The sequence below is a fragment of the Cuculus canorus genome, chromosome 8, assembly GCF_017976375.1.
Source record: "Cuculus canorus isolate bCucCan1 chromosome 8, bCucCan1.pri, whole genome shotgun sequence".
Classification (NCBI taxonomy): domain Eukaryota; kingdom Metazoa; phylum Chordata; class Aves; order Cuculiformes; family Cuculidae; genus Cuculus; species Cuculus canorus.
In genome coordinates this window covers 18,412,537-18,438,947 of record NC_071408.1, presented here as the reverse complement: position 1 = coordinate 18,438,947, position 26,411 = coordinate 18,412,537, and the positions used below count along the sequence as shown (strand labels likewise).

At 39.8% G+C, this 26,411-nt stretch overlaps 1 protein-coding gene across 2 annotated transcripts in view; it reads left to right on the top strand.

The window, feature by feature from the left end:
* CACHD1 (cache domain containing 1) overlaps window positions 1-26,411 on the top strand; it is a 111,043-nt gene that overhangs the window by 49,135 nt on the left and 35,497 nt on the right. For both annotated transcript variants that reach the window (XM_054073278.1, XM_054073279.1), the window contains exons 3-5: window positions 1,857-2,005; window positions 15,631-15,737; window positions 24,741-24,867. In XM_054073278.1, the coding sequence (XP_053929253.1) occupies window positions 1,857-2,005; window positions 15,631-15,737; window positions 24,741-24,867 (383 nt within the window). The remainder of the gene's footprint in view (window positions 1-1,856; window positions 2,006-15,630; window positions 15,738-24,740; window positions 24,868-26,411) is intronic.

Sequence of the window (26,411 nt, the reverse complement as noted above, 5' to 3'; positions counted from 1 at the left end):
GCATACTGGAAGCCGGGGAGCTGAATGTTAAGGGTAAACAAGCCAACTTCAGCTCTGAATAAAGTCTGCAGAAATGCAAAATGCAATATTTCTGAGTGTTCAGCACCACAGTATGTTGCTTATAGATTATTATTTTTTGTTTATGATGCATGTTTGTGATGATTAAGTATAATAGATATGTCTGTGATAAAAGGATACCCAAAGAGCCAGAGCAAATTTTGTACATGCCTGCTCTATTTAATTGATTTCTTGCTTTGAGTGAAAGGCTAGGAGGAAAAGTCTCAGTAAAGTTTCTGATAGAACATGATGCTTCCTAATAAATGTGTTTACTGTCACATTTGCTAAAATACCAGCTATAAATTTTTCCCTTCTAATTTCCCCCTGCCAAGTCATTAGTTGGGCTCATTGTGAAGCACCTAACGAGCTAGACACAAGTGAGCTCTTATCCAACAGCACAGGAACTTCAGTAGGTCTGTGATGTGTCCCAGTGGGCCCTACACTTGCTAACACTGTCTGCCTTTGGACTGCTTTGAATCTGCCTGCCACAGAGAGAGGACAGGGCTCTGCATGGGCATAACTGAAGTGTGCAGTTGCACACCAGCAAGCAGAGCTGCTTCTGATACAGAGCTTGGAAGGATTTATTTGTAAAAATTTGTTGACTTAATTTTTTTTTTAAGGAAACTACTAAAAAAAAGGAGCCAGTACCCATTTTTCTATTTCTAAAGTTAGGTACGGTGATTTTTTTTAAAGGCCTGAGAATTGCTGGGGAGGGATGACAGTCTGTTTGTTTTCACTGTCTGAGAGGAGAGAAATAAGATCATCTAGCCTTACAGTTAATGGTGTAACCTCTAAACCTTGGCTGGATTTGTAAGTGGCTGCCTTTATCAGAGGGACCTCTGACCGCAAAAGGCATGTGGAAGAATTTCACCTGTGTGAGACGCTTGTCATTATTTTTGTTCTGTTATAATATAACATCAATTACGGATTTTTCATTTGGTTGTTACTTGAAGTCTGTAGTTAAGCTGTTGTAGCTTATGACTAGCCACAGTGAGCTGCTAGATCCATCAAGAGAATCCTGTGAAAGTTGCCCAGATAGGAGCCTGTGGTGCTCCCCCAGAACACAGCAAGCAAAACAAAAGAAAAAGCAAGAACTGGGATGGTTTGTTTTGCCCAAATCACAGTAAGAACTACATGAAAGGAGTTGTAAAATAATTCTGCACAGATCCCTGTGACTGAGGAAACTGCTGATGAACAGAGAAATAGTCACAGCGGTATTTGGGATTTTGAGGTTGTTCTGTTAGGTAGGTTCAGTGTGCTGGCAGATGTACCATTGGCTGTTTGCTCCTGAAGCGGTAAGGGATTTCTGTGAAGGTGGGGACCTCTGTAGTACCATTGTTTGGGCTTCCCTTAAGTGTCCATTTATAGAGCTTCTTTAAATTGACTTTTGGCCTGTTTGAGTCTCCATCATGTCCTCGTTGAGCCTTGCAAGAGCATCCTCTTGGAGAGCTTCAGTGGTAAGCCAGTAGCATAGGTAGAGACACATCCAGGTGTCAATTCTTAATGTGAAGTTTGATGTAATGGAAGTTTCACTTTTCATACATGCAGAATTCTCTGTTCAAGTACTTATTGTACTGGTAAATGTAATTTTATCCTTTTGTATAGACTGCTTTCTGTGGCCAATATGATTAATTATTTGCCTTCATAGTGCTTAAGCCACTGAAATAGAAATACAATGAGCAAAGCAGACAACTGTTGTCTTAAACATATGCAGTTTTTACTTTCCATTTAAGTTGCTTAACAGGGTGATACAAAGAAACTGGCTTAATTTTAATCTTTTTTCCTACTACTTTTTTCAGTTGGCAAAAAAAATTCGTGAGAAATTTAACCGTTACTTGGATGTTGTGAATCGTAACAAGCAAGTAGTGGAAGCATCATATACTGCTCATCTCACATCGCCTTTGACTGCAATTCAAGACTGCTGTACAATTCCACCATCTATGATGGAGTAAGTATTAAATTCTGAAATTACTTGTGCTGTCATTTAATATGTGAATAAAAAAGATTATTTCTTTATGAAATAGCCTGCATTCTGTGTCACTCTTGATAACTCCAAAAAAGGAGGAAGACAGTACTCCAAAGGTGTTCCTTATCTTATCTTATCTTCATATCTTTTTACATTTCTATTACACACACATTAAATGAGGAGCTCTAAACAAGATCTAGGACTTGCCTGTGATGAATCACAAAATGAAACAAAAAGGAAAAGTTTATTCCATGCGCTTATGGGTTGAACAGTCTTCTATACAAAATGACTCTGCCTATATCCAAGATACCGTTTTTGTGTTGAGACACTGCTTACCCTGAATAACTCTTCTGAAGCTTGTCATGGGACCTTTTTTATTTCCTTTGAAGCGCAGTAACCAAAATCACGAGTTGGTCAGTACATCACATGTTAAACATATTGCATTACAGTTTAATCAAGTTGATATGCTGCTGTTTGATACACAGAGATTTACTGGAATTGAGTATGTTGCTTGGGAACAAACGTGTTTTGTTTTTAAATACAGGAGTATAGTCTAAATCCAGGCAGTTGCTTGTCTTTAGTCATGTTTTATTATGCTCTGTATTTGCAGAAACTTCTTAGGGTTTTGTAACTATAGGAAGGTATGGTAGGAGGTCTGATTTTTCCAATAAAAATGTAATAATTTCTTTTAAATGCTCAACTTTTTAAACATTTACTTCTATATGTGCTAGAAAAGAATAAGGATAGCTTTCAGCTTATGCACACCTTGATTACAGAGTATGTTTTCATTGCTTATATATCAATGTTATTTAAAACGATTTTAGAGAGAGGAAGGTAATTTGGATACTATGTATTACCCGCACTTTTGCAATCTAACTCTGATTTTCTCTTAATGACAGTCTGCTTTCATCTTTTCTGAAGTATGGCATTGACCTTTGTTTATATAAGGATTTAAAATATTCACGGTGTTTAGATATGTGGTATCAATCTGTGTCTTGGGAGAAAGGCCACTTGCCTGTTTTCTGTGTGTGTATTAGGCATGAAAGTAAGAAAACTCGGTGAGATTAAACCTCAGGTGGCTGCAGCGAAAGGGATACCTTGCTGTTGGGTTGTTCGTAGATTTAGTGGTCTCAGTGCAGTTCCTACTTAACAAGGCACGTACATAGAATGGTGGCACATCTGGTGCCAACATCTGTTGGCAGCATTAGTAGAAAGGTCAGGAATTAGTTGAGGATGAAAACCTTCCTGCCCTATGGTGTCTCCATGCAGAAGCTGCAGCCAGCAGTAGCACCTTCCAAGCAAAGAATGATGAGGAGGAGTGGGGAGATTTATAAACACCTTGTCAGTATTGCATGATTTTTCATTTAAAAAAAGAGACATCTGGAAACTTTAAGGAATTTCCTTTGACTTTGTCCTCCAAAATTACTTAGCTTGGAAGTCCTTTAGAAGTTTCCTTACCCATGGTACGCTTGCATAAGGAGCCTTCACAGTAAGTGGTTTAAAAAAATGAGCTGGATGTCACAGCTGGCAAAGCAGAGAGGTGAATATTGCGTCCACAGATAGCCTCATTAAGGCTGTGCAATATGATTCTCATTAGTTAGTTACTTGGTTTGATAATATTAAATCTGCTGAAGTGGTTGCCAGACCAGTCTGTCAGTCTGTGGGATCTTCCAGGCAGAACTTTGCCAAGACCCAGCTGAGTATGTATACTTGATGCTTATCAGACTACTGGGAATACACCCACTGCCATTTCTAGGATATTGTCTGCAAGTCATACAAAGAAAGAATGCAAAGAACATGTTTTTCTTCTGAAACTTTGGTTCGAAGTTGCTATTGGTGCCATGCTTTGTTAATTGTCCAGTTGTCTAAATTCTGCCATAATTTCATCTGTTTCTCCTCCTTCTGCCTCTCTTACCTCTTGTTCTTCCTTTCACTTTCCTTCTCCATGTCATCTCCCTTCAGGGAGATCCCACATTTCAGTGGAGAAGAGAGCTATTGTTGATATCCAAGGTGGCATTGTTAGGTGTTGTGTTTGACATAAACCTGCTAAAGGGGAAAGTAAAACTGTTCACATAGGCAGGAGGTGGCTGTTTCTGAAATGATAGGAGAGTACCTCATGCTGTTCCCCAGCTCAGAGTCCTCAGTGACCTCAACACCTGTCCTCATCTCCCTGCCTCTCCAGAAAAAGAGGTGATGGTAGAAATGCCAAGTGAGGTAACCTCTTTTGTAACAGAAGCTTTCAATAAAAATTGAAAGATAACTTGCTCGTTAAGATCCCTGTTTCTTTCGCTTGGTCACCTCTAGGCCTGGATGAAAAGGAGCAGGCAGCCAGCGTGCTCAATGTCTTTGCGAGCAGGCATATCAGAAATCACCAATAGCTTTGACAGAAAATACAATAAGTTAAGATACCTGCCTTAATGGTCAGATTTTGAGGAACTGGAACACAAGTATGAGTCTTCGTGGATTTGGGAATAATTTTTAAAACACAGACATTAATATCTCCCACTTGAATATTGTGAACATATTTTGAAGGATACAGATTTACTTGGACTCTTCCAGCTTTAATTTTTGGACTAACTTGTTCCGGCTCTGACGAGGTCTGCAGTGGTGAGGTTAGGGCTGGTGAAGGCTTATCCTTGATGTTTAAAAGATGTGCATTAGTGTTGGGCATATGAGTGCTGGAGTCAGACCAACAGTAATTATAATAGTTCGGTTTAGAGGTCACATTGAAAAAGACACAGATTTGCCTGTGCTGTTTGCTGTTCTCAGGAGATACTTTGCTTTAGATAGTGACTTGAAAATGTGCATGTCCCTAGGGCTGTGGTTTTTTGTTTCAAGAGGATTGTGAAATATTTGTGTTACAACTGCTTAACTCTGTTTATTATTTTTCTTGGTGTAGGGGGGGTGTTTCATCATGTGGCCTCTTTGCTTGGGTAAACATTTTGTGCAAGAACAATATCAGAAGCACGTTATCTTCAGGCTGTATTTTTAAGGTAGATTTGAAGGCTCGTCCCACAATATTTAGGGTTGTTTATCACGCAGTGTTCAGCCTCTAAAGGAGTGATGGCATTTGTAAATCTGAGAGCACTTCTTGTTGTCAGACAATTCCTCCATCAGCCTTTTGCCCCGCTGTCTGGCTTAGTGACACTGCTTTAGGAATGCAGAAGTTTGGGGTTGTTTTGGAAAATATACGTGGCAAGGTGTTTACGCTACCTGTCTAAAGTAGAGATGATGAACTATTGTGTTGCGAGAGAATTTATTTTAAGCACCTTTTAATGGCTTGGTGTCTTTATTTAGTTTATATTTGTTGTTAACATTAGCAGAATTATCCATGTGTGGTCTTTGTATTTGCTTGTATTTATTTTGAAAATCTGAACATTGGCTTAGAAGACAGTTTGCCTTGTTGCTCAAGGTAAACTGTGAGAATACCACACCTGGTGACTATAAAAAAAAATTGTATTAAATGAGGCCAACAAAGCACAAACTAGGATATAAAATGAACCTGGAATTTAAATTGCTCGTTTTGTTAAGTAGTGAGATATAAGAAGGAAAACAATATTTACTTTATTGCTGTTATGTAGTATTGGCTTTTACAGCAAGGAGCCCAAATTGAGTACATTTCCATGTGGCTGTGATTGCAGTCCCTGGAGACTAGTTCTGAATGAAAATATTAAAATTAACAGCCTGACTGTGCTTTCAGTAGCTGCATTGTACCAAACATGTACCTAGCACTAGCAGTCGTGTATCTGTTGTCTCCACCAAGTTGAGTTTGTGCTGCAAAACTACCTTGTTTTGGAAGGTGGTGAAAATAAATAAATCATAATATGAAAAACAACTCGATGAGGCAGTGCAGTTGGTGGCTATTGAGTGGTTTTGGCAACACATTTTTCCATAGACTTTAATTCAACAAACGTTCATTCGTAGTTAGTTCATATGTTAGAATCATAGAATCACTAGGTTGGAAGGGACCTCCAGGATCATCGAGTCCAACCATTCCTATCAACCACTAAACCATGTCCCTGAGCACCTCCTCTACCCATCTTTTAAACACCTCCAGGGAAGGTGACTCAGCCACCTCCCTGGGCAGCCTCTAACAGTGTCCAATGACCCTTTCTGTGAAAAATTTTCTTCTGATGTCAAGCCGGATCCTCCCCTGGTGGAGCTTGAGGCCATTCCGCCTTGTCCTGTTCCCTGTCACTTGGGAGAAGAGGCCAGCACCCACCTCTCTGCAACCTCATTTCAGGTTGTTGTAGAGAGCAATAAGGTCTCCCCTCAGCCTCCTCTTCTCAAGGCTAAACAACCTCAGTTCCCTCAGCCACTCCTTGTAAGAATTGTTCTCCAGCTCCTTCACCAACTTCTTTGCTCCTCTCTGGACACACTCCAGAGCCTCAACATCCTTCTTGTAGCGAGGGGCCGAGAACTGAACCCAGGATTCGAGGTGCAGCCTCACCAGTGCCGAGTCCAGAGGCAGAATAACCTCCCTGGACCTGCTGGTCACACCGTTTCTGATACAAGCCAAGATGCCATTGGCCTTCTTGGCCACCTGGGCACACTGCTGGCTCGTGTTCAGTCAACCAACACCCCCAGATCCTTCTCCTCCAGGCAGCTTTCTAACCACTCTTCCTCTAGTCTGTAGCACTGCATTTAAGCATATGTAGATGGAAATTAATCACATGCTTAAGTATACGCTTAAGTACTGCTAAGTAGAAGAGACTGCTAAGTTGGAGCAACAGAGCAGAGGCTATGTGCTTTTCTTTAGTTTTTGCTATTCCTTGCTTCAGATAAAGCTGCTTGCGTTTCAGTTCTACTTAATCAAGGGAATGGAAAAAAACATGATGGCAATTGAAGAAGGGACAACCGTTTAGTTGAGCAACCAGAGAGCTTGGCTTTCAGACAAGCTCAGAAGTGGACAGTATGAAGGTCCAGTATCTGTCTTATCATGTGGGCTATATTGGGGCGCGTGGGCTCAGGGCCTGGAGACTCACTCCCTTTCCCAGGCCTGTGTGCCACATCAAGGAAGCGCCCGTAGCAGTGGAGAAGAGGGAGCCCATGGCATCACCAGGCAGAGTTAATATGGATAAAGTGCTCCAGGCTCTTAGCAAAGTGAATGGGTAAACTGATGGAAGATAAGGAAAATGGATGTCAAGTGACATGCATCTTCTAGTCCTTGAAGAAATCCCTGCTGGAAAAATAAGGCCTTGTGTTTCCTCAGTAAGGAAAGCCGCTGAAGAAGCCACGAGAAACAGATTTCATGCTGTCTGCAGACATTTCCTATCATGATTGAACTGAGTGGTTATTTACAAGACAGTGTTTTAATTAAAACTATCTTCCTTCTTAAGAGGACAAATACCTTTGCGTAGAAGATGTATTTCCTGTTTGTCATGCCTGAGGTGCTTTGTTCCCAAGAAAGCCTTCCGTGAGTGATTAGGAAGTCTGGGAACTGAGATGGCCTGATGTGCATGAGGTGCAGATGGGGCTATAGCAAACTGTCAGCAAGAGGGTAGTGGAAAAAAAAAATAGTGTTTGTTTACCAGAAGTACTGAGCACCTGCAGCTTCCATGCACATTCAGCGGGTACTTACAAGATACGTGTCAGTTGTGAAAAGTGTCCAAATAGGGACTTAAGGAATGAGTTTCAAAAAACAGGTTTGGAAGCTGTTAACAAAGCTGTTAGCTTTGCGTGAGGTTGTAACTTTGCAGGTGTGTGTCGTGTGACTTGTGAATGACAACTGTGATAGCTTTCTTCTACATGATGCCAACATGTAAATCAAACAGATATTTTGTATTGAATGTTTGCAGATGAAAGAAAATCTAACTTTCCACACGAAATGAAAGAGTTAGTCTAATGTGTGTTTTGAGTATTCATCATCTACCTGGTATACAAAATGCATTTTTCAGAATTTATGGTAGCTGTCTCTTGTAGGAGACTTTAAGAAGTAGCTTTATATAGTTCCAGTTTTGCCAGGTAAGTTAAAGATGTATTTGCACGATAAGTGCCCATGAAGACACAGCTGCAAGCTTGTACTTCCCAGAATTGGTGCCACAGAGTAGACTCCTGTGTGTCATAGCAAAGCCCTGTGTGTCATAGCAAAGCCCTGTGTGTCTCCGGTAAGATCACCTTCCGAAAAAATAGAAGGCTATTACTTCTTATTCAGATGCATTCATGAGGAAACACACAGCTGCCTGTGCAGCTTTTTCCAACAAAAAACCTCAGAGATTACACTTTTAAAATGAGACAAAAATATCTTCTCTCACCCAGTCTTGATGCTCTGCCTCTCCTGCTTAGTTTTAAGACCGATCACACTCTGCTGTGCTGCAGCATTTCATGTCCTCAGGTGTCTGTGAGAGGAGGTAGAAAATTATTTCGTTGAGTTGCCTGGAACTGGGACCTGAGTGGGGAGAGAAGGGCAGAGTTGCAGTGCTGGGAAGTCACCCCATGTGGTGCCTTGCGTTGTAAGGGGTGGTGTGGCCGATTGCGGTCCCCCGGTAACCCTGCATCTGCAGAGGGGATGTGAATGCACTTGTGTGCATGGGTGAGAATATCCCCCATTCTCTTTGCTTCTGCCCTGAAGGACAGAAACTAATTTTGCTGCTGGTTTTTGTGGAAAGTTTTCACAGGCCCCCAGAAAATATTGAGAGGCACATTGCCATTCATTAATGCTCCTGCTTCTGCTGCTAACATATATGTTTTTAGGCAGCTGGAAATCTATTATTGTTCTTTATTTAACTATGCTGATAAGAGCTTAGGGAATGCATTTATCTAAATCTGTGAAAGGAGATGGAATGAAGAAATATTTTTTGGTAAAATATGTACTACTTGGCAGTGTTGCATTGCAAACTTTAATAGAGCTGTTTGAATAAGTGAGTTTACAAATGTATTTTTGAAAATCATTTACTCCCTGGCTGTGATACCGCCATCAGAAGTGGTCTGTTTTTTTCTTTTCTAAACTGATGGTTAAATATTTGCTAATGCAGTTCAGTTTTATCACAGCTCTTTCTCTGTTTATCTTTCCTCTCTGGAGCAGTTAAGTGGGAGATAACGGGAATCTCATTCAATTCCTTCAGTTGCTGCAATATCTGAAGAGCTGCACTTCCAAAGGAGAAGTGGGTGGGCCACGCTAAATGAAATTTAAGACGTATTTGCTATTCTTGATGAGTATCAGACTACGGTAATGTGCGTCTCCAGAAAATGCAGGAAATGTGCATAGTGCTAGTCTTGGCGTGACCTTGTTTTGTTTATGAACTGTAGCAAGTGGTTAGAAAATTGCTCTCTGGGATTTTGCCTTTGCTTTTCTTCATAAATGTGGCTGAGTTTCTCATGAGAAGTGGGTTTTGGAATAGTTCGTGTTACAGGTTGCAGGCCTCCTTCCAATAATATGCTTGCTTTACATCTGAGAGCAAGAATACTTTGACTTTTTCCAGCAGAAGTTGAAATAATTGCAACAACTTCTGTGTCTTGCCAGAAGAAACTGGTTAACTGAATCACGAGTAGCTTTTTTGGTTTTGTTGAATTTATTCGTAAAACACTGTTTTCCAGCATTCTGTTTAGATGTAGTGGGAATCCTGTATTTAAGTATTTCTTTTAAGTATGTAAAGTATGAGTGAAAATTGTGCCTTGCAATCAGGAAAGCTTGGCTAATTGTGAATTTGAAAGGAAATGCTGAATTTTCAATGATCTTACATAATTTTATTTGCATACAAAAATCAGTTTTAAATTTGTGTGAATGGAAAAGGATAGACAGAAAAAAGTCTTAAAACACTGAGATACCTCAGGAGCTCAAGTGTCATTTTTATACTTGGCTTCCTCATTTTTCCCTAAACTGAGACTGTACAGATGAGGTGGATTTACACTGTAAATTCAGGCCGAACGGAACCCAATTGGAGCTCACTTGAGCACTGTTTTTGACGTAAGATTCAAAGCTTCTGCAAATTTATTTTATCTTTTCACTTGCTGATCTCCTGCTTGTAAATCCTGTTGAAGGAGAATAAAAATGAGGGCAGCCTGATGGGAATTTAATGTCTGAAGTTCAAAGCAGTTTGCACATCAGAGCAAATGTCAATCAAATGAACATCTTGCAAGCTAGGCAGGGAGCGCGTTTCTCTATGGGGAAGAGATCAAAGTGGGAGTCGCAGCTCTGTTTGCTCCCTTGGGATGCAGTTTCGATCAGTTGTTCATTAAAGTGAATCCAGAAGGAAGAGCTTTTTAGAGAGAGGCAGGGAAAGGGGGATGGGGTGAGTGGGCAGGTCTTGAAACTTAAGTTTCAGCCAATGTCTTTTGCTCTCATTTAAGTAAGTATAAAATCTAATTACATTGAAATACAGGCTTTGTGTTTTTCTGGTAAAGATTTGTGGAGACTAAGTGTTGACTGTTGTATTTCCACCTAGAACATTTTGGGCCAAATCGCTGAGGTCAGCCATTGCCATCTGCCTCATGGCCTTGCTGCTGACAGAAGTGGGAGATGCTGGTAAAAATTAGATCTCCTTTGTGCAGGGAAGGGTGGGATGCTTGTCTGCAAATCTTTGAAAGAAGTTAAAAATCTTCAGTATTAAAGCAAGTGATGGGAAGACTTGCGTGGTTTGAATCTTGTGTGGAAAGCAGCAAGGTATAAATATGTCATACGAAAGGTAAAACAAATAGTTACAGCCAAGGCTGTAACCATGTAGTGTAAATGCCATGTGGCATTGTGGCTTTAGTCTTAGTCATTGCTTTAATGGTGAAGATTGCCAAATAGGTTAATAGCACATTCATAACTGAAACAACTTGGAAGCACCCAAAAGAAGCATGTGGAAAATCTCCAGTGTAATTAAAATGAGTGCAAATATTCAAGTGTATATTTGCCACAGTACTGTCTTTGCCCAGCTTCTGGTCTTGGTTTTCTGAGGAAGTACATTTGTGATGGAAGCTGGTCTCTTCTCAAGGTCCTCATATTGTGGAACCAGTCACCCTTTAAAAATACACTCCATTGCAACATGCAAAAAATCAATTTTAAGGCAAACTGCACCTGAAAAAACCTTTGAAATGGATATCTCGCACAGCTCAGTCTGGAGCAGTCCTTGCTGTAGGATAACGTGTCTGTTTGAGGGCTGGTCTTTAATTTATGGGGTTTAAAACAACTCTTCTGCTTATTTTATTTATATTGTTTCCCCATTATCTATGTTCTCTTTTTGCTACTTGTGTGCTGTAACACAAGAAAGGAGGAGTGGTCTGAGCTGCAGTATTTTTTGCTTTTATTTTCCAGCTCTGCTGCTGATTTTTTAGGAAATCTACATCTTCGTTTTACAGATCGGTAGTGTGATACTTGCTTACTGAGAAAAGCTGAGGGACTTTGTTTTTTGCATTTAAATGCTTTGACATGCTCCAATAAATGTGCAATGTAAATGGGGCTTTTATGGCTGAAACACCGATCTCCTTGGCTTCTGGCAATCGATTTGGTGCTGCAGGAGCACCTCTGGTGGGGCAGTTGAGGACGATGACTTTCTTTTTGCGTTCTTAGAAAGCATGCCAGAATTGGACCTGGTGTTCCATCTGCTTGGAACCCCACGTTAACATCTATCATGACTGAGAGACCTGCAATTCAGTTTAGCAGCTTTGCATGTAATGAAGAAGCAATGTAGCAATACACTCAACACTTTGAATCAAGGTACATAGGATTTCTCTGCCAGGTGACTTAAAGCAAGTCGTTTGGGTAGTGTGAGAACTGCATATCAGGATGTACATGTCAATTTGAGTGAGTGTGAGCGGTGACTTTTGACAGAGCAGAGGAAGATTCCAGATGATTTTGACTTAAACCCGACCCCATGTTCTGAGGCATGAATAATGTTAGATGCTAACAAGGTATCCTGTTGCCATCACTAATAGGTTTTGATGGGAGCACTGGGACAATTAGCTAACATCCTGAAAAGTCATTATTTTTCCTGAAGAGTTTGTTCTTTAGTATTCCTTGGAAATATTTCTTCAGCAGGGAAATGTTTAATTTGCAGTCTCTGTCTGGATTTGCACAAAGATAAACATGATTTTTATGGAACTCATTCTCTGTCAGTCATAGTCTTGAGATTCTTTAGCCAACAAAAAATCAACAATGTTTTTGCTTGCCTGGTGAGAGCTGTAATTTTTTTTAAGTGGTTACGTGTTAATGGGGATACGAAAAAACACAGCCTTGATCTGAGAACTGTGATCCTGTGAAACATCAAGTCTTTTCCTTGATGGAGAGTACCTTGGTGAGTTTTCAGAGAGCAGGTTGCCAATAATTTTGGCAAGCAAGTCCCAGTGGAGTGGATGAGCCCATGCAGAGCTCCACACCATTACGGCGTGGCTGCTTTTAGTGGCTGACGGAGCATCCTTCCTTGATGTTACAACCTGATGGGTGTGGGGTCTGAGCTAGAGGACAGGAGGCCTTTCTGTCTGTCTGTCCATCCAATTCTCTCTCTCCTCCTTGTCATGAAGAGCAAGGATAATGCAAACGATCATCAAAAGCTCTTTGCCCCTATAGTCAAATCAAAACACCAGTGCCAATGGAGTGCTGTCAATTGTATTGTTTAGGATAAAATACCAAAAGCACATTGAACATCTGCATGCAATAAGGAACCCATAGTGCTTTTTGTAGAGCAAGGAATTTAGTTGCCTGTTCTTGTTCCTGCTGTATGTGGCATTTTTCACTTTGCTCATTGCTGAGTGATTTTTGATGTGTTGAGCAGCTGCCACAGTTAAAGATGTTTCTCCAGTGATGAGCAAGTTCATAATTGCACGTGTTAGGTGGTGATGGAGAAGGGCAAGCAGAGTTATATGCTTGAGTTTGTAACCCAACTGTGTCAAAAGACTGATTTATGTAAAATATCTGTTAAGAGATGAGAGAAGTTTGTGTACAGAGTGCGCTGGGACTCCCTGATGCAAAAACTTGCATGAGAGAAGGTTTGCAACTTAAAAAAATATCCCCCCTCTTGTATTTATATATGTATATAAAAAATATTGCCCAAAATTGATAGAGATTTTTCTTTCTTCTTCTTTCTTTAAGTCTAGGTTTGAGAAAGGATCAAAAGATATTGGTGCCTCAGTGACCCCTACATGTTCACTGGTAGTCTCATTCATCTCCTTTAAAAATAACACAGTGTAAGATGCATGTAGTGATTATAGATATAGATTAAACTAATTTTAAAACATGCCACTTGACAGAGACATGGTTTTCATTGATATTCCTATGTTGCAGTGAAGATGTTGAGACTAAGCAGTTAATAATCAATTATGATAATTTTTTTGCTTATTCATAAATTCAATGTGATTGGAGCTTCTTCAAATACAGCTTCTAGTCTGATGAGCTCTGCCTCTGTAAAGTGAGACTTCTTGTGACTCTGCAAAAATCGTAACATTTGGTCTGGTGTTAAGACCAAAGAAGTCTGTGTCTAAGGTTTTTTTATGCATTTGTACGACTATTTTACTCATTTGTAATTCAGAAAATCATTAAGGAGTTAAGTAATAAGTTCTCAGGAAATGCCCCTATACTTGAAGGGCAATTTTCTAAATTTGAGAGAAGTTTGTACTATGTTTTTCATCGATCTAACAGAAGAACTTAAGCCCCTGCTTTAAGCAAAAAAAAACCAGCCCAACCTTAAATATAGTTGTACTGGCATGAATCGTAGACAAAAGCAAACTCCTGGCCTGTGTATACAACAGCAGAGCTGCGCGCAGTGAGCTCAGCACTTTTTTCATGAGCATTTGTCTGGTTTTGTGATGCTAAAATTTCCGAAAGTGCATCTGCTCGCCTGCAGAAGTGATGATCTTGAGCCTGCTAACGTTTTTTTCTTATCCGTAGTTAGTTTTCACAAATCTCTCTTGTGTCATAAAATGTCCTTCTACATAAAAGGATCTCCTGCGTCCCTCATGTGCAAACCCCATAAAGCAAACGATGGAGGCTCTTAGCAAATCCTGCATCTGGCTGGCTAGGGGCAGCTGCAGCTACCGCCCCGCAGGATGACATTATTTTGAATTGGGCTGAAAGAAAATATATTAGATTAGGAGAGTTTTAGTTTGCTGAAAAAGACTTGCTTCCTATGGTCATAACTTGAAATTCCCTCATGGTAACCAATTCCATCTGTGTGTGGATTTCGTTTCTGTTAATTTTTGGTTTAAGGGGATGGTTTAGAAGTGCATTGTTTGTTTGTGGCAATGAACTCTGGCCCTTACAGCAAGCATTCTGTAAGGACAGAACCAGGAAATCAGTGTTTTTCCATTCTTTCTGGGTACTGTATTTGTTGAAGTAGTTGAAACTTGCTAGATTTCAATTATTTAATTAATATCTTCAGCCAGAAGAAAGATGCTTGGTTTTATGCCACTTTTTGCTTGCAGTGTATTGGGCTTCCGCTATGTGATATCATGTGTAAGGGGGTGTGTATGAAAAAGATATAACATCAGTATAAACAGTTATGTGCGGTTGACGATAAGCAATGCAATAAAGAGCCTTAAAGTAAACGGGAAGCATTAGAATGGCATTAGGTGGATGCAAGCCAGGGATTGATGTGCCATTAATATTAAAGTGTGTTGGTCAGTGTCCTTCAGTGTAGCTGCTTTTTGTCTAATTTGCTGGCTTTGTCTTGACAGTATTGAACCAACTCCTACTCTTCCTGGTTTCTCCACAAGACTTTTTTCCTATAGGCTTTTGTGCTGGAAAGGCTGCTAAGGCTCTTTTTCCAGAACAGGGTTTTAGTCAGACCTCATTTGCAGTTGCTTGTAATTTCTTAGGAATAGGCTGGTGGTAGAAGATTCTTTGATTAGAAGTAAATATTTTTTTGAAGTACTAAACTAAGCAGACCGTAAGTCAAATATCATCAAAATGCTTAAGGTCACAAAAATATTAACAAATAAAATTGGCCTATGTAAATGATACAAAACTGCATTTAAGTCCTTGCAAGCTTCAGAAGAGTTTCCACTTATAAATAATCCTTTAAAACCCTTTTTGTTTAAATTTTGTCGAGACATTGGTTTAATTATATTTTATCACCATTAGGAATACTTTTTGCATGAGAGTTATGAATGTAACAAAACTTCCAATTCTAAAGTTCCTTCCGCTATTTGGAATGTAAATCCTCAAGTTTTGGTACAGAAAACAGATTTACCATTGCTTTATTGGATCTTTTTCATAAAGCCACAAAGAGGAAATCCTCTTCATGCAAAACACTTGCAATGAATTATTTAAAAGTGAAAGATGAAATAGTGCTGGTGAAAGAGTCTCCAGCAGGAAAGTTTGGTTCAGCAACAGGAGAAGACACTTTCTGATGGCACGCCTGGATGCTACACAGGTTTCCCAAGCTGGCATCTTTACTGCTTTTAAAGCTAGATGAAAGAACATGCTCTCTTATGATCCTGTCTTTCAAGTAATATTGTGTGCAAAAATGTCATGTGCTTTTGGAGAGAGCAGATGCAATCCAGCTGGGATGAACTTATCCCCCTAGTTTTGGGTTTTACAATTTTTCCTAGACACTTAAAATATGTATTATGTTGGAATTTCTGAAATAATTATTTTTCATTGAACTTTGAAAAAGATATCTTTCCATTCTAAATGCTGTGTAGGTTTAATAGATCCTGATAGATTACTGTTCCTGTTGCTATCATTTCAGATTTGATGGAAATTTTAACACCAACGTTTCTAGAACTATCAGCTGTGATAGATTGTCTACCACTGTCAATAGCAGAGCCTTCAATCCTGGACGTGACTTAAATTCTGGTAAGTAGTATAGTTTTGGCTTTTTTCTTTCTGTTGTAGGTTTTTTTTCCTTCCATTAGACTTGAACATTTCCTTGGCACAGAGAATTAGCATTGATTGCCATAGCAACAGTCTTTTGTTTCTCCTTGAAACTGTCACACTGCTCTTAATTTGAGATTTCATGATTGAAAGATGATACCTAAAGTAATGCTCTTACTCTAAGTACTTTATAAAAATGTCATGAAGATTTTATTCCAGCCTACCATGGATAATATTGTCGTGGTTCATGCACTTTTATTTCTGCTTTTTTTTTTTTTTTTCCCTAAGGCATTTTCCTTCTGAGGCCAGTCTGCTTTGGCATCAGTAGCGTAGCTGCTGAAGGGACCATGCAAATAAGTTTCTCTGATCTTCTTAGCTGAGTTCAGCTAATGTGAGGCTGTGTTTGCAGCGATATGCCTAAACTACAAAATATAAGGACATCCTAAAATATTTCCTTTTTTTTTTTTTTTTTTGTCTTGTCAGGGCATTTGCTTGACGCACTTAGAGCTAGAAATATGCTTAAAACCAAAATACATATGACTTATCCCTGAAAAATTCAGCTTTTAGTCCTCCAGTGCAGCAAGATTTTAATATTTTTTTTGCGTCTTAGTCAACTTGAGTTAATACATGGATTTCAGGTTTTTTAGTCATAACTTTGTCCAGCTGTTCCATCTTTATTTTCAACTTTTTACAGTGTGTTAGTGTTGTCAATTAGAGAACATGATAGACTTCAGTTGTGAGTTTCATTTAGCAGAGATTTTGGGGTATATTGTTTGATTTTTTTTATTTTTTTTTACAAGTAATGCAGACTTGAGAGAATTTTCTTTAAAAAATTAATTTTACTTTTGGAATAAAATACTGATTTATTTTTTTAACTTGATTGGTTAAGTGGCAGACCCACCAATGCACCCGCACCGTGCACAGATCATTTGCCTATCTTGCAAGAAATTGGATGAAAGAATCCCAAATTTCTCTCTAGCCTTTCTTACTGTTTCTAATGAAATCTAAAAAGGGAAAAACAAAAGCAAAAAAACTTTCCCCGTAGGTTCCATTCCATCCTATCCACTGTATAGCACATCTTGAACACAGGTGCTGGCCAGACAAGCAAATTTCCTGACATATGTCTCATCCCTGTAATCTGTGTAGTGTTTTCCAATCTGAAGATAGGCAGTCTTTGTTCACTTACTGTGATTTGCTGGGTTTTATTTTACTCATAAGCTGTTAAAAAAACTCCAAGCAAGTAAATAACTTATTAAAATAATGCTTAAAATCCTTGCAATTGTTGATTAATCAAAATATTTGTTGAAAGAAAGTTTTCAGGCATATTTATAAAAGCAAAGCATTGAATGAATCACTATGTTTGTTACTTAAGTAAAAACTCATTCTTTTTCTACTGCAGAATATGGATGTAAAAAACCTATTAATATTCCTCCTTCTTTAGTGGTGGTAAACAGTTTCCTTTAAATATCTTTTAAATTTCTGATTAGAATTCTCACAGACGCAGAGCACATGCATGTTCAAGCCTCTTGCTGTCCTGGTAAGACTTGAGTGCCTCCTCTTTCCTTGCCTCGGGCTTGGAAGCTTCTTCATGAAAGGAGTATCTTCAAAACATGGCATTGGCAGAAAAGGGCAGCAGAAGAGAAGAGGGAATGGGAAGGATAGGAAGATCAGGGAAGTGCTTTGGGATTTATTGACAGCAGACTCTCCTCCAGCTTTCCTGTTAGCAGCTCTCAAACAGAAATACCCTTTGGGGGGAGTTCTTTTATTAGTGAGAAGATGCCTGAGAGGGAAATGGATTGGAAAATATAAGATGGAAAGAAGTTTGAGAAACACAAGTTGATGCTGAGTGCACACACGGTCAAATGAGATGTTAAGTTTTCTGCAGGCAAGCTACGAGGAATACCCTTAGTCCTCACCTCCTTGCACAAAGGTGTTTGAAAGTCTGTGAGGTGATGATTCCCACTTTCCTTTCCCTGGTCCTCAGTTGAAAACATCTAAACCACATGAGCTTCATCACTGCAGCCACAGAACAGGAGACTGGTGTGGCTTCAGGGAAGGCTTGCTACTGGGAGAGGCAAGAATAATGCTGGTGTGGAGCTGGACATTGCCCATGTCCCTGTATCACTGTGGAAGTATTTCGGGTTTGGAATAAACTGGCTGTGGGATGGTTTAGGGGCAGGAGGGTGGGTGTTAGTTTTGCGGGTGCAGGTTATTTTGTTGGTGGTATGTGTAGCTCTCACTTGTGTAGTCATGGGCCATAACCTGCTGTGCCGAAAAAGCAGTCTCTGCCCAAAAGAATTTGTATTCTAAGACAGTCGTTAGCTTGAGATAGACGGGGGTTATAAGCAGACCAAGAAGCTATTTTGGTCAGAAAGAGAGAGTGGTGTCAGTGCACCAGCATCCTTGCAGCTGTGAAGATGGCTGTCAGGTTAGAGGTGGGTTTTGAGAGTACTTACTTAGTGTCATCTGTCCCGTGAAACTCCCAATCTTTCTTCTTTCTGCAGTGACCTAGTTCAGTGAAACCGCTTAGGACAGCGCACTTTGTCTGCACAGGATCCATTTCTGATTGAATCTGTGTGTACTTGTTATTCTAAACTAAAACCACCTTTGAAAAAGGAGAAAGATCAAAGAAGAAAAAAGTTTCTTTAATGTTTTTCTTACTTCTCTTGTAAGTATTCTGACATAGATCTAGTAAGGGATGTCTTTTCCTCCCTGAATTCAGGTTCTATCTTAGCCTCAATTATTTTCCTTCTCTGAAAAGCCTTGGTATAGTTGGGCACTTTGACTGTGTTTTTCCTTTCCTACCTTGCTCGTTTAGACTTAAAGGCAGGATGGGAAGTCGTGGCTTCCCAGAAGTCATGTGGTACTGCCTTTCTTACTGGATGCAGCATGATGGGGAGGACCCCAAGCAGCGCATCAGCCTACCAGAGGAAAGGTTTGAAAGCTCTCTGCTCCTCCAGCCCAGAAGCGGGAGCTCCTGCACTGTCCTCTAGTTTGCTTACGGTTTCCAAAAAAACAGCCTGGTCTGTCCACCATCCAGACTGTCTTTCCAAACGGGTTGATCATTTTATTCTTAATGTGAAAAATAATTCCCATGAGTATCTGTTTTTTCCCTCATGAGTTTTGCAGTTTAAATAATCCAGCCTATAAAAAGCTCTCAGCAAAACGTAAATTTCAATTCTGCTGCGTTTGGCCTCGAGCTCAATTCTTTAAATGTTAATCTTGTCCTGCTCTGCATGCAGCGGTAAGAAAGTGGGATTAGAATGGCCAAGTTGTAGGTCTTGGGAGGGATCAGAATTTGCACCGCAGACTCCTGGCAAGCCACAAGAGCAGAGCCTGGGAGAACCTGTGGTGAAGACAACCACCTCAGCTTCTAATCTGAACAATGTGTTAAGAAGGGTAACTTAGCTCATGAAGGTTTCAAAACTAAAGAATGCTTTTTTTGCAGTGTTGTGCTAGTGTTTTATAATATAAAGAGAAAATAAACATTAATCTTGGGGAAGGGAAGAAGAAAGAAATGCATGCACTTGTCCTTTCTCAGCCCTTAAAAAACAATGACTTCTCAGGCTTTTTTCTTGATACTAAGTGATTAATTTTTTTAATGTCTTGAATACATTTTATTTTTTTCTTGGCTTGAGTTTTCCATTTGGATGGCTTTTAGCCATTACTGCAGAACAGATAAGGAGAGAGTCTTTATTTTTCAGATGGTATCACAGGCTTCGATTTGTTAGATTAAGAGATCTGTCTTGAGTGGTATGAATAGTCCTTTATTAGACGACAAAATCTTACACAGAGCCAATGCATTATGTTATCAAGATTCCTTAGGGGTTTCTTTCTTTTTCAGTAAATAGGGAACCAGTAAATCTTCCTTCTTCTGATCCTTCAAAGTGCCGAAATGTCTATTTCAAGTCAGACCGTGTTAGCAGTGTGCTCTTCCCCAGCAGTATGCAGAAGTGGTGGCACCAGGTTGCTCGATGATAAATTTTGTCTGTGCCTTATTCAAGGTGTTGGTAATTCAGAATGTGGAGCACCTTGGTCTTGTTTCCTGTATTGGTGTACTTTAGCCTGATAGCTCAGGTGAGTTAAAATAATTGGGAGGTATTTGAGCAGATGAGTTAATACCCCACCTCCAAATGCTTTTAGTCAAGGAAGCTGGGCTTATCCATTCTAATGAAAGGCTTTTTTACTACTTTGCCCTTCAGAGTGCGAAGAGCTCCCAAGCAGCGAGCTGGGCTCCATCCTGGCTCATACCACCAGCAGAATTTTAATTGGGTTTGAGCTGCAGAGCCTTTTATTTCTGTTGAAAACGCACAAACCGGTTCAACTCAGAAAATCCTGGATCAGATTTGTTGGTCTGAAGAGTTAGGGAATACTTGTAGAATAAACACATTCACTTTCTGCTCTTGTTTCTGGGGAACACTAAAGCATCTTCATTGTGATTATTTTTGATGGAGGTACTTGTCAGAGAAGAACTGCAGTATGTGTTGCACAAAAAATTAAACCTCTCTTCTTTCGCAGGGTGAGAACTGTGAGGTCTGCAGCTCAAGAAATGTAATGCTAAAGAGGGGGACTGTAAGAAAGTCTTTTATAATGAGCAATTATGTTCAGTAGTTCCTTTTTTTCCCACTGACTGTTTGTGCTGTTCTTTGAAGATTAATTAGTTAATGATTTGACTATGCTTTGAAGATGTAAAGTGGTATCTAGAACTGCTAAGTGTTATCATATCGCATTCCCTTTGAAGTTTTATAAACTCTATCACATAGGGCTTTCTTTGTAAAAGTCCTTTTTGCCTTGTGAGATATTCATAATTGGAGAGAATGATCATTTCAAATACTTCCATGTTAATACTTTCCAACTTTTTCTGCCTGCAGCAGAATTTGAGGTCAGATAGTGCTGCGTGATAAGTGGAGGAGACAGAGGTTTCGGAGTGACTTGGCAGTGCCAGGTCATGGGCAGCTCCAAGTTGACCCTTTATATCCCCAGTACATGTCTGGAATTAAGGGATACTGCTAAGTTCTCTGCATGAATAAGATTTGGACTCTTGGCTTCTTGCAAGTAGTGTAATATCAATGCTGGGTCTTTGTTTAGTGGTGATGTTCATTTTAGAAGAGCAAAATCTTGACGTGTACTCAGTAATGCAAGATACTTTACAATTTGTGTTGGAATAGGGAAATGGGTACCTCCTTGTACTTCAAAAAAATTACTTGAACTTGAACAGAATATGGAAAGTAAATTGATTTTGAGTTAAAATGGGAACCATGCATCGTAGTCAATCATACAGGTACCTAGAGGGTGAATACCAGTCAGATGGCCCGCACACATTTCTGCTAGTGCTGCCAGGGGTGTATTTTTTGACAAATTTAGCCACTAGCTATAGACTAGGCAGGCAACTTGCCTTACAGCATGTTTTCAGTTGAAGTCTTTTGTGTAACCGGTCCAGAAGTGGGTTTGCTAGAAGAAGGACATGAGAATAAAGTAAAGCCAAGCAGCTGAGGGAATGACAAGTTTGGGGTAAGTGAAGTTAGGCTCAAAAAGAGCCTCTGCTGGGTGTCCTGGCAGGGACCAAGAAACGAGGAAATATCTTCAGGGTGATCTTACAGCTTTAGTGGATGGAAAATAAGGGTGCACTTAAAGAGAAAAAGTACGCATTTTTTAGCCATGGCCTGTCTGCTGGGAGGTTGTCTACTGTAGTCACAAAGGAGAAAGAAAGCAAGCAGTTATAATAAAATTGGTAGTCTCTGGGGAGGGCGTTATTGAAATAATGTACAAGCTAATGGAAAGCATGATCAGAACTTTGTGAAAAGGAGGAATGTCAAACAGAGACACCAAAGCTGTAAGGACTTAGTTAACAGAGGTTCAAAACCAATTGTTTTATGAGGAGAATGAACACTTTTAAATCCAGACACTCCCATGGGGAAATACATACAAATCATGGCCTCTTGAGAATGGAAAGTTTATCTTTAATATAGTAATGATTAAAATAAACAAAACACTTTATAAACTCCTTTACTTTAGTGCTGTTGGTGAAATTAAACTGAACAAGTTATTTCATCCAGACTTTTAACTGAGTGTTCACATCCCTGATTTGAAAATACATTTTTCAAGTTCTGTAACCTGTAACAAAAACTGAAATATCAGATGTTCAGCCTCTTTATACAAAACAAAACAATTGCTGTTCTTCACTCCCAGAACAGTGAAATCCTGATGGCTAGAGGTAAAAAGAAGGATTTAAATGTTTGGTAATCTCATGTCCCTTCCTGCCTGTGAGGCCATGCAATCCTGTGAACCAGTGCAGTTCAGACAAAGTGGTCTTGCTGAAACTCTGGTATCCGAAAGAAGCACTCAGGATGCATAGTGAATCCTTCTGTAGATTCTCCTGCCTGCATCTAAATGAAGAGCCAAAAGGTGTAAGAGTGAATTGCTAGGCGTGAACATTCGTGAAACAAAAGATTCCTGCTCCCAGGAGCATCACTAGGCTGATTTTACCTTTGTGCAGGGGGTAGAGAGGAACAAGCTATGTTGTCTTTGTTGGAATTGAATTGGTATTTTTTGGAGAAGGATGAGAAAGTGTGAATAGGGTGTAGTTCTGGTTCCCAGCTCAGTCATTAGCGCACTGGCAAAACCCTCATCAACCAGTACACTTCTTGTTCTTGTCTCTTCATTGGTCCCTTGAGGTACCAAATTCTTCAAAGTCGCAAACATGCGAAGCTTTGTATGGAGTCTGGCTTGAGGCCTCTGCGACTTCTAGGCACTGTGGAAATACAAAAAAACTGTGGCCAAAATGGAGGGGAAAAAAAACCCCAAGATGGTCTTTGCAGAGTAATTATGCTGAGCTGACTATGGAGAGAACATCGTGGCTGCAGCCAGTCTGGGAAACTTGAGTAAGTGCTGAACTGTTGAGGATGTTGAACTTAGACTATCCTATGTGGATGTTTTGTTGTAGAATGTCTGGGTAAGGTTTGAAATGTGCCCTACAGTGGTTTCCAACCCAAATATTGGCATCTCTGATAATGAATGAGATTCAGGAGATGAAACTGTCTAGCCTATTTTCAGTGTCAAACCTAACAGAAATGCCAAAGTAAATGCTCCACACTGTAAATCAGAGCTGCCCTCAGCCACTTCTGGACGGTTTTGTAATCACAAGACACTAAAGGCACTTTTTTTTTTTTTAATGCCTTATAAGCTGATAGGATCCATGAAAACTAAAGAATCCAAACGTCCAAGTTTCATTTTCAGTTTGCTGCAGGTAGAGATGACGATTTGCCCTGAGTAGAATATAATCCTGTTATTGCTGTGGTGGGGAGAGGGTTTATGCCTGCTACGCTAATGACTTTCAGCTCCTTCTCTCCTGGGAGTGTTTTTCTTCTTGCTTAAGGAACTTGGCAAGCTTGCAGCTGCCCAGTGTCACCGGTGTGGCAAAGCTGGTGAATGCACGGGATGGGCACTGATCCCTTCACCTTGCCAGGCTTGCAGGGACAGCAGTAAAGGTGACAGCTAGGATGTTTCCATTGTACTACAAGGCAGAAATCCCAATGCCACCTGTGACTTGGGGGATTCAGTTATGGTTGTTCCCACCTGCGCTCTAAGTCTTTGAGATTTCCACAATACCCATACATGCTGTTGGTTTAGTTGGGCATATTAAGTATCTTTATAAGTTATTAGTGCAGGCGGCCTTGGCCCTGGGGTAGCTGCTGTATTTGATTATTGGTTTTAGTGGTGTCTTGTGATTTTAGTAATTCAGTCAGATTTGTTAATATTGATAAAAGCCATTCAAAAGCTACAACTTATTGTTAGTGTTAAATAGTGCTTCCTTAGAGATTATTTTAATAGAAGAGTAAGCACATTTTAAGGAGAATAAATATGGTCTATAAACTACAGGATGGTTTGAGAACTGTATCCTCCAGCTATATTCTGAGCTTGGTTCCTGCTTGACAACATGACTTGGGGACATGCCTTTTGCCACTATTCTTCACTTTTTGTCCATTCAATGAGTAACTAATAGTCACCTGCCAAAGAGGAGCTTCTGAGAGACTTGAAGGAAAGTTATGTTGCTGTGAAGAACTGTTATTATCATTCTTTCTGAATTTTATGAGCTTAAAAATGGGAACATTTGAGATGCTCATGGGGAGGATGGGTGAAGCCAGCATGGGGCTATCACCCAGCAGGTAGGGATGTGTGTGGCTGCAGCATAACCTTTTGAGGGACGATAGTGTGTTTTCCCAGAGAAGTGACTATTCTCCTAACAAGCAATACGTGAGGGGCCCACAGCCTTGTTAGTGATGGCATAGGAATAATGAGAAATTCTTGAGTCCCAAGAGTTGTTTGCTGTACCTTTCTATCCTTACATAAATGTAAGAGCATGAGGAACAAAGATTCTCTCTTTTTCTTTTTTTTAAAAAAAAACCCTTTTCAGCTGTTTCCATATTGTGGCTTTTTTCACAACCCACATCTGCATGTAAAACTATTTTTGGTAAGAGTTCATGTAGACATTTTTAAACAGGTGTCAGAGTAGGTAATGTTAACAGATTGGTTTATAGAGCTGTGTGCAGCAAACCTATGGAGTAATTTCAGTATAAAGAACACACGATTTTTTAACATTAGAGTCTTTTTTCTCTATGAAAATCAAGTGGTCAATGTGTTTATCTTTACATGTAAATGTGTGTATGTTTACCTTAATCTCTTCCTTCCATGCTCCTGCCTTAGCTTCTTGGGTCCCCGTTATGTTGCAGAGATTGAGGAATTGTCATCACATATTACACAAAATCTGTCAAGTCCAGTGTCGAGTCTCCAAAAGACTTCAATTGCTTGCAAATCAGACATGAAACTCTTTATCAATCTTCAAACAGAGCTACTTGTAGTTGGTGTTGGGACCCAGGCTGTTATTCTTCAAGCACATACAAGAGAGACCTTGAATAAATGTACCTCCAAGTTTGACTTCCCTTTGTAACTCTACTTCATTTTCCATTTTTCTTCTTCAATCCTTAGTTCTTGCTGATAATCTGAAGTCTAACCCAGGAATTAAATGGCAGTATTTCAGCTCAGAAGAAGGCATTTTCACTGTTTTCCCAGCCCACAAGTTCCGATGCAAAGGCAGCTATGAACACCGCAGCAGGTATGATTTGTCTCCTTACAATTTAGTGGACAAAGCACTAAAACTGGGTTCTCCTAACACTGATTTAATTTCAATGTTACACTTTGCCAAGACAACAGCATTCATGAGCAAATTTTAATGGGCTTCCATGGAGTTTCTTAGGTTTGTTTTTTTTAAAGCACTAGTTTTCGTTTTTAAGAAACTTTGAAGTAAAATAAAAATACAGGTTCCTCACCTCTCCCAAATCAAATAAGCGGTAACTTGTAAATTATAGGTCAGCCCATAGACAGAATTTGTCTTGTATTTGACTCATACTTGACCCTTGTTAATAAAGTAGTGAACATGTATTCTACAGTTTTGGCAGGCGCACTGCTTTGGGAAGGGGGGCGGAAAGATGAGAGACTGGAAAGGGTAGGAGCATTTTTCCAATCTCCACCCAAGGTTCAGGTGGCATATTGTGGATAGTAGGGGAGCAATGATAGTGGAAACTTTCTGTTTCTAATAAGAAATCTGTAGAGAAAGCTCCAGTGTCATGGTTTTCCAGGGCAGAGAAATGTTTCTGTTCTGCAGGCATGAAGCAGAGGAGTTGCAGTCTAGTATTTTTTCCCTAGACTTTGCTGTCAATATTATGGGACTGATCAAGAGAAAGGGTGAAATTTTCTGAGGAGGTGCAGTGGCTTTAGTCCCTGATCACGCATTAGCTAATTGTACCAGTTAATCAATCCATGTGGAAGACATATTGGCCCATCCAGGTCCATTTCTATGTAGCTGAAATTACAGAGACTAGGAAGTGTTTTGGTTACGTGTCCATGTTAAGCAATCAAATGTTTACAGATGTTGTCTTCTATGTGTCGTCAGAGCTTGAAGCATCGGGGCTTGATTAAGTTTTCTGTGGTCTTGGAAAGGTGTGGTCTGAAGACATGGGAGCTGAGGGGGGTACCAGAGTCCCAATCGACATTTTGCCATTAAAACCAGTAGTGATTTTATCCACATCACTTAGTCTTGGTCACAGTTTCTCCATGGCTAAATAAGGGTTATCTTTTTGCTAGTATTTACTTCAGAGAGCAGTGCGGATGGATTAATTCATTAATATTTAAGTGCTTTGAAGATCAAAGGACCTGTTTAAGTTCTAGGTATCAATACCAGGGTAGAGCTGCAGGCTGTTTTTCAATTAAGAACTGATTTGTGCCAGTTATTTATTGCAGTACCTTGTCTAAAATCTCCTGCATTTCCTATACTCTTAATAAGATTTCTGTGGCTGCCTTTGGTATGATAAAATTTAGATCCCAGAACTCATGCTTGACTCTAAATAGTTTTGGGTCTGGACTAAAGAGGGAAGAGATTCCTGTCTATTTTTAATTCTTCCTCCTTGGCATGAGAGCTTGTGAAATCTTTCATGCATCTCTCACAATATCAACCTGGATTTGAGCACCACTTCAATGAAAATGTATTTGTTGGTTTTTAGCACAGACGCGTGGCAGCAACAAAAGCCTTCACCAGAGTTCACTTAGATTGGCCATGGGATTTAAAACTGCGCGGACCCAGGCAGTTGTGGAGCACAATCT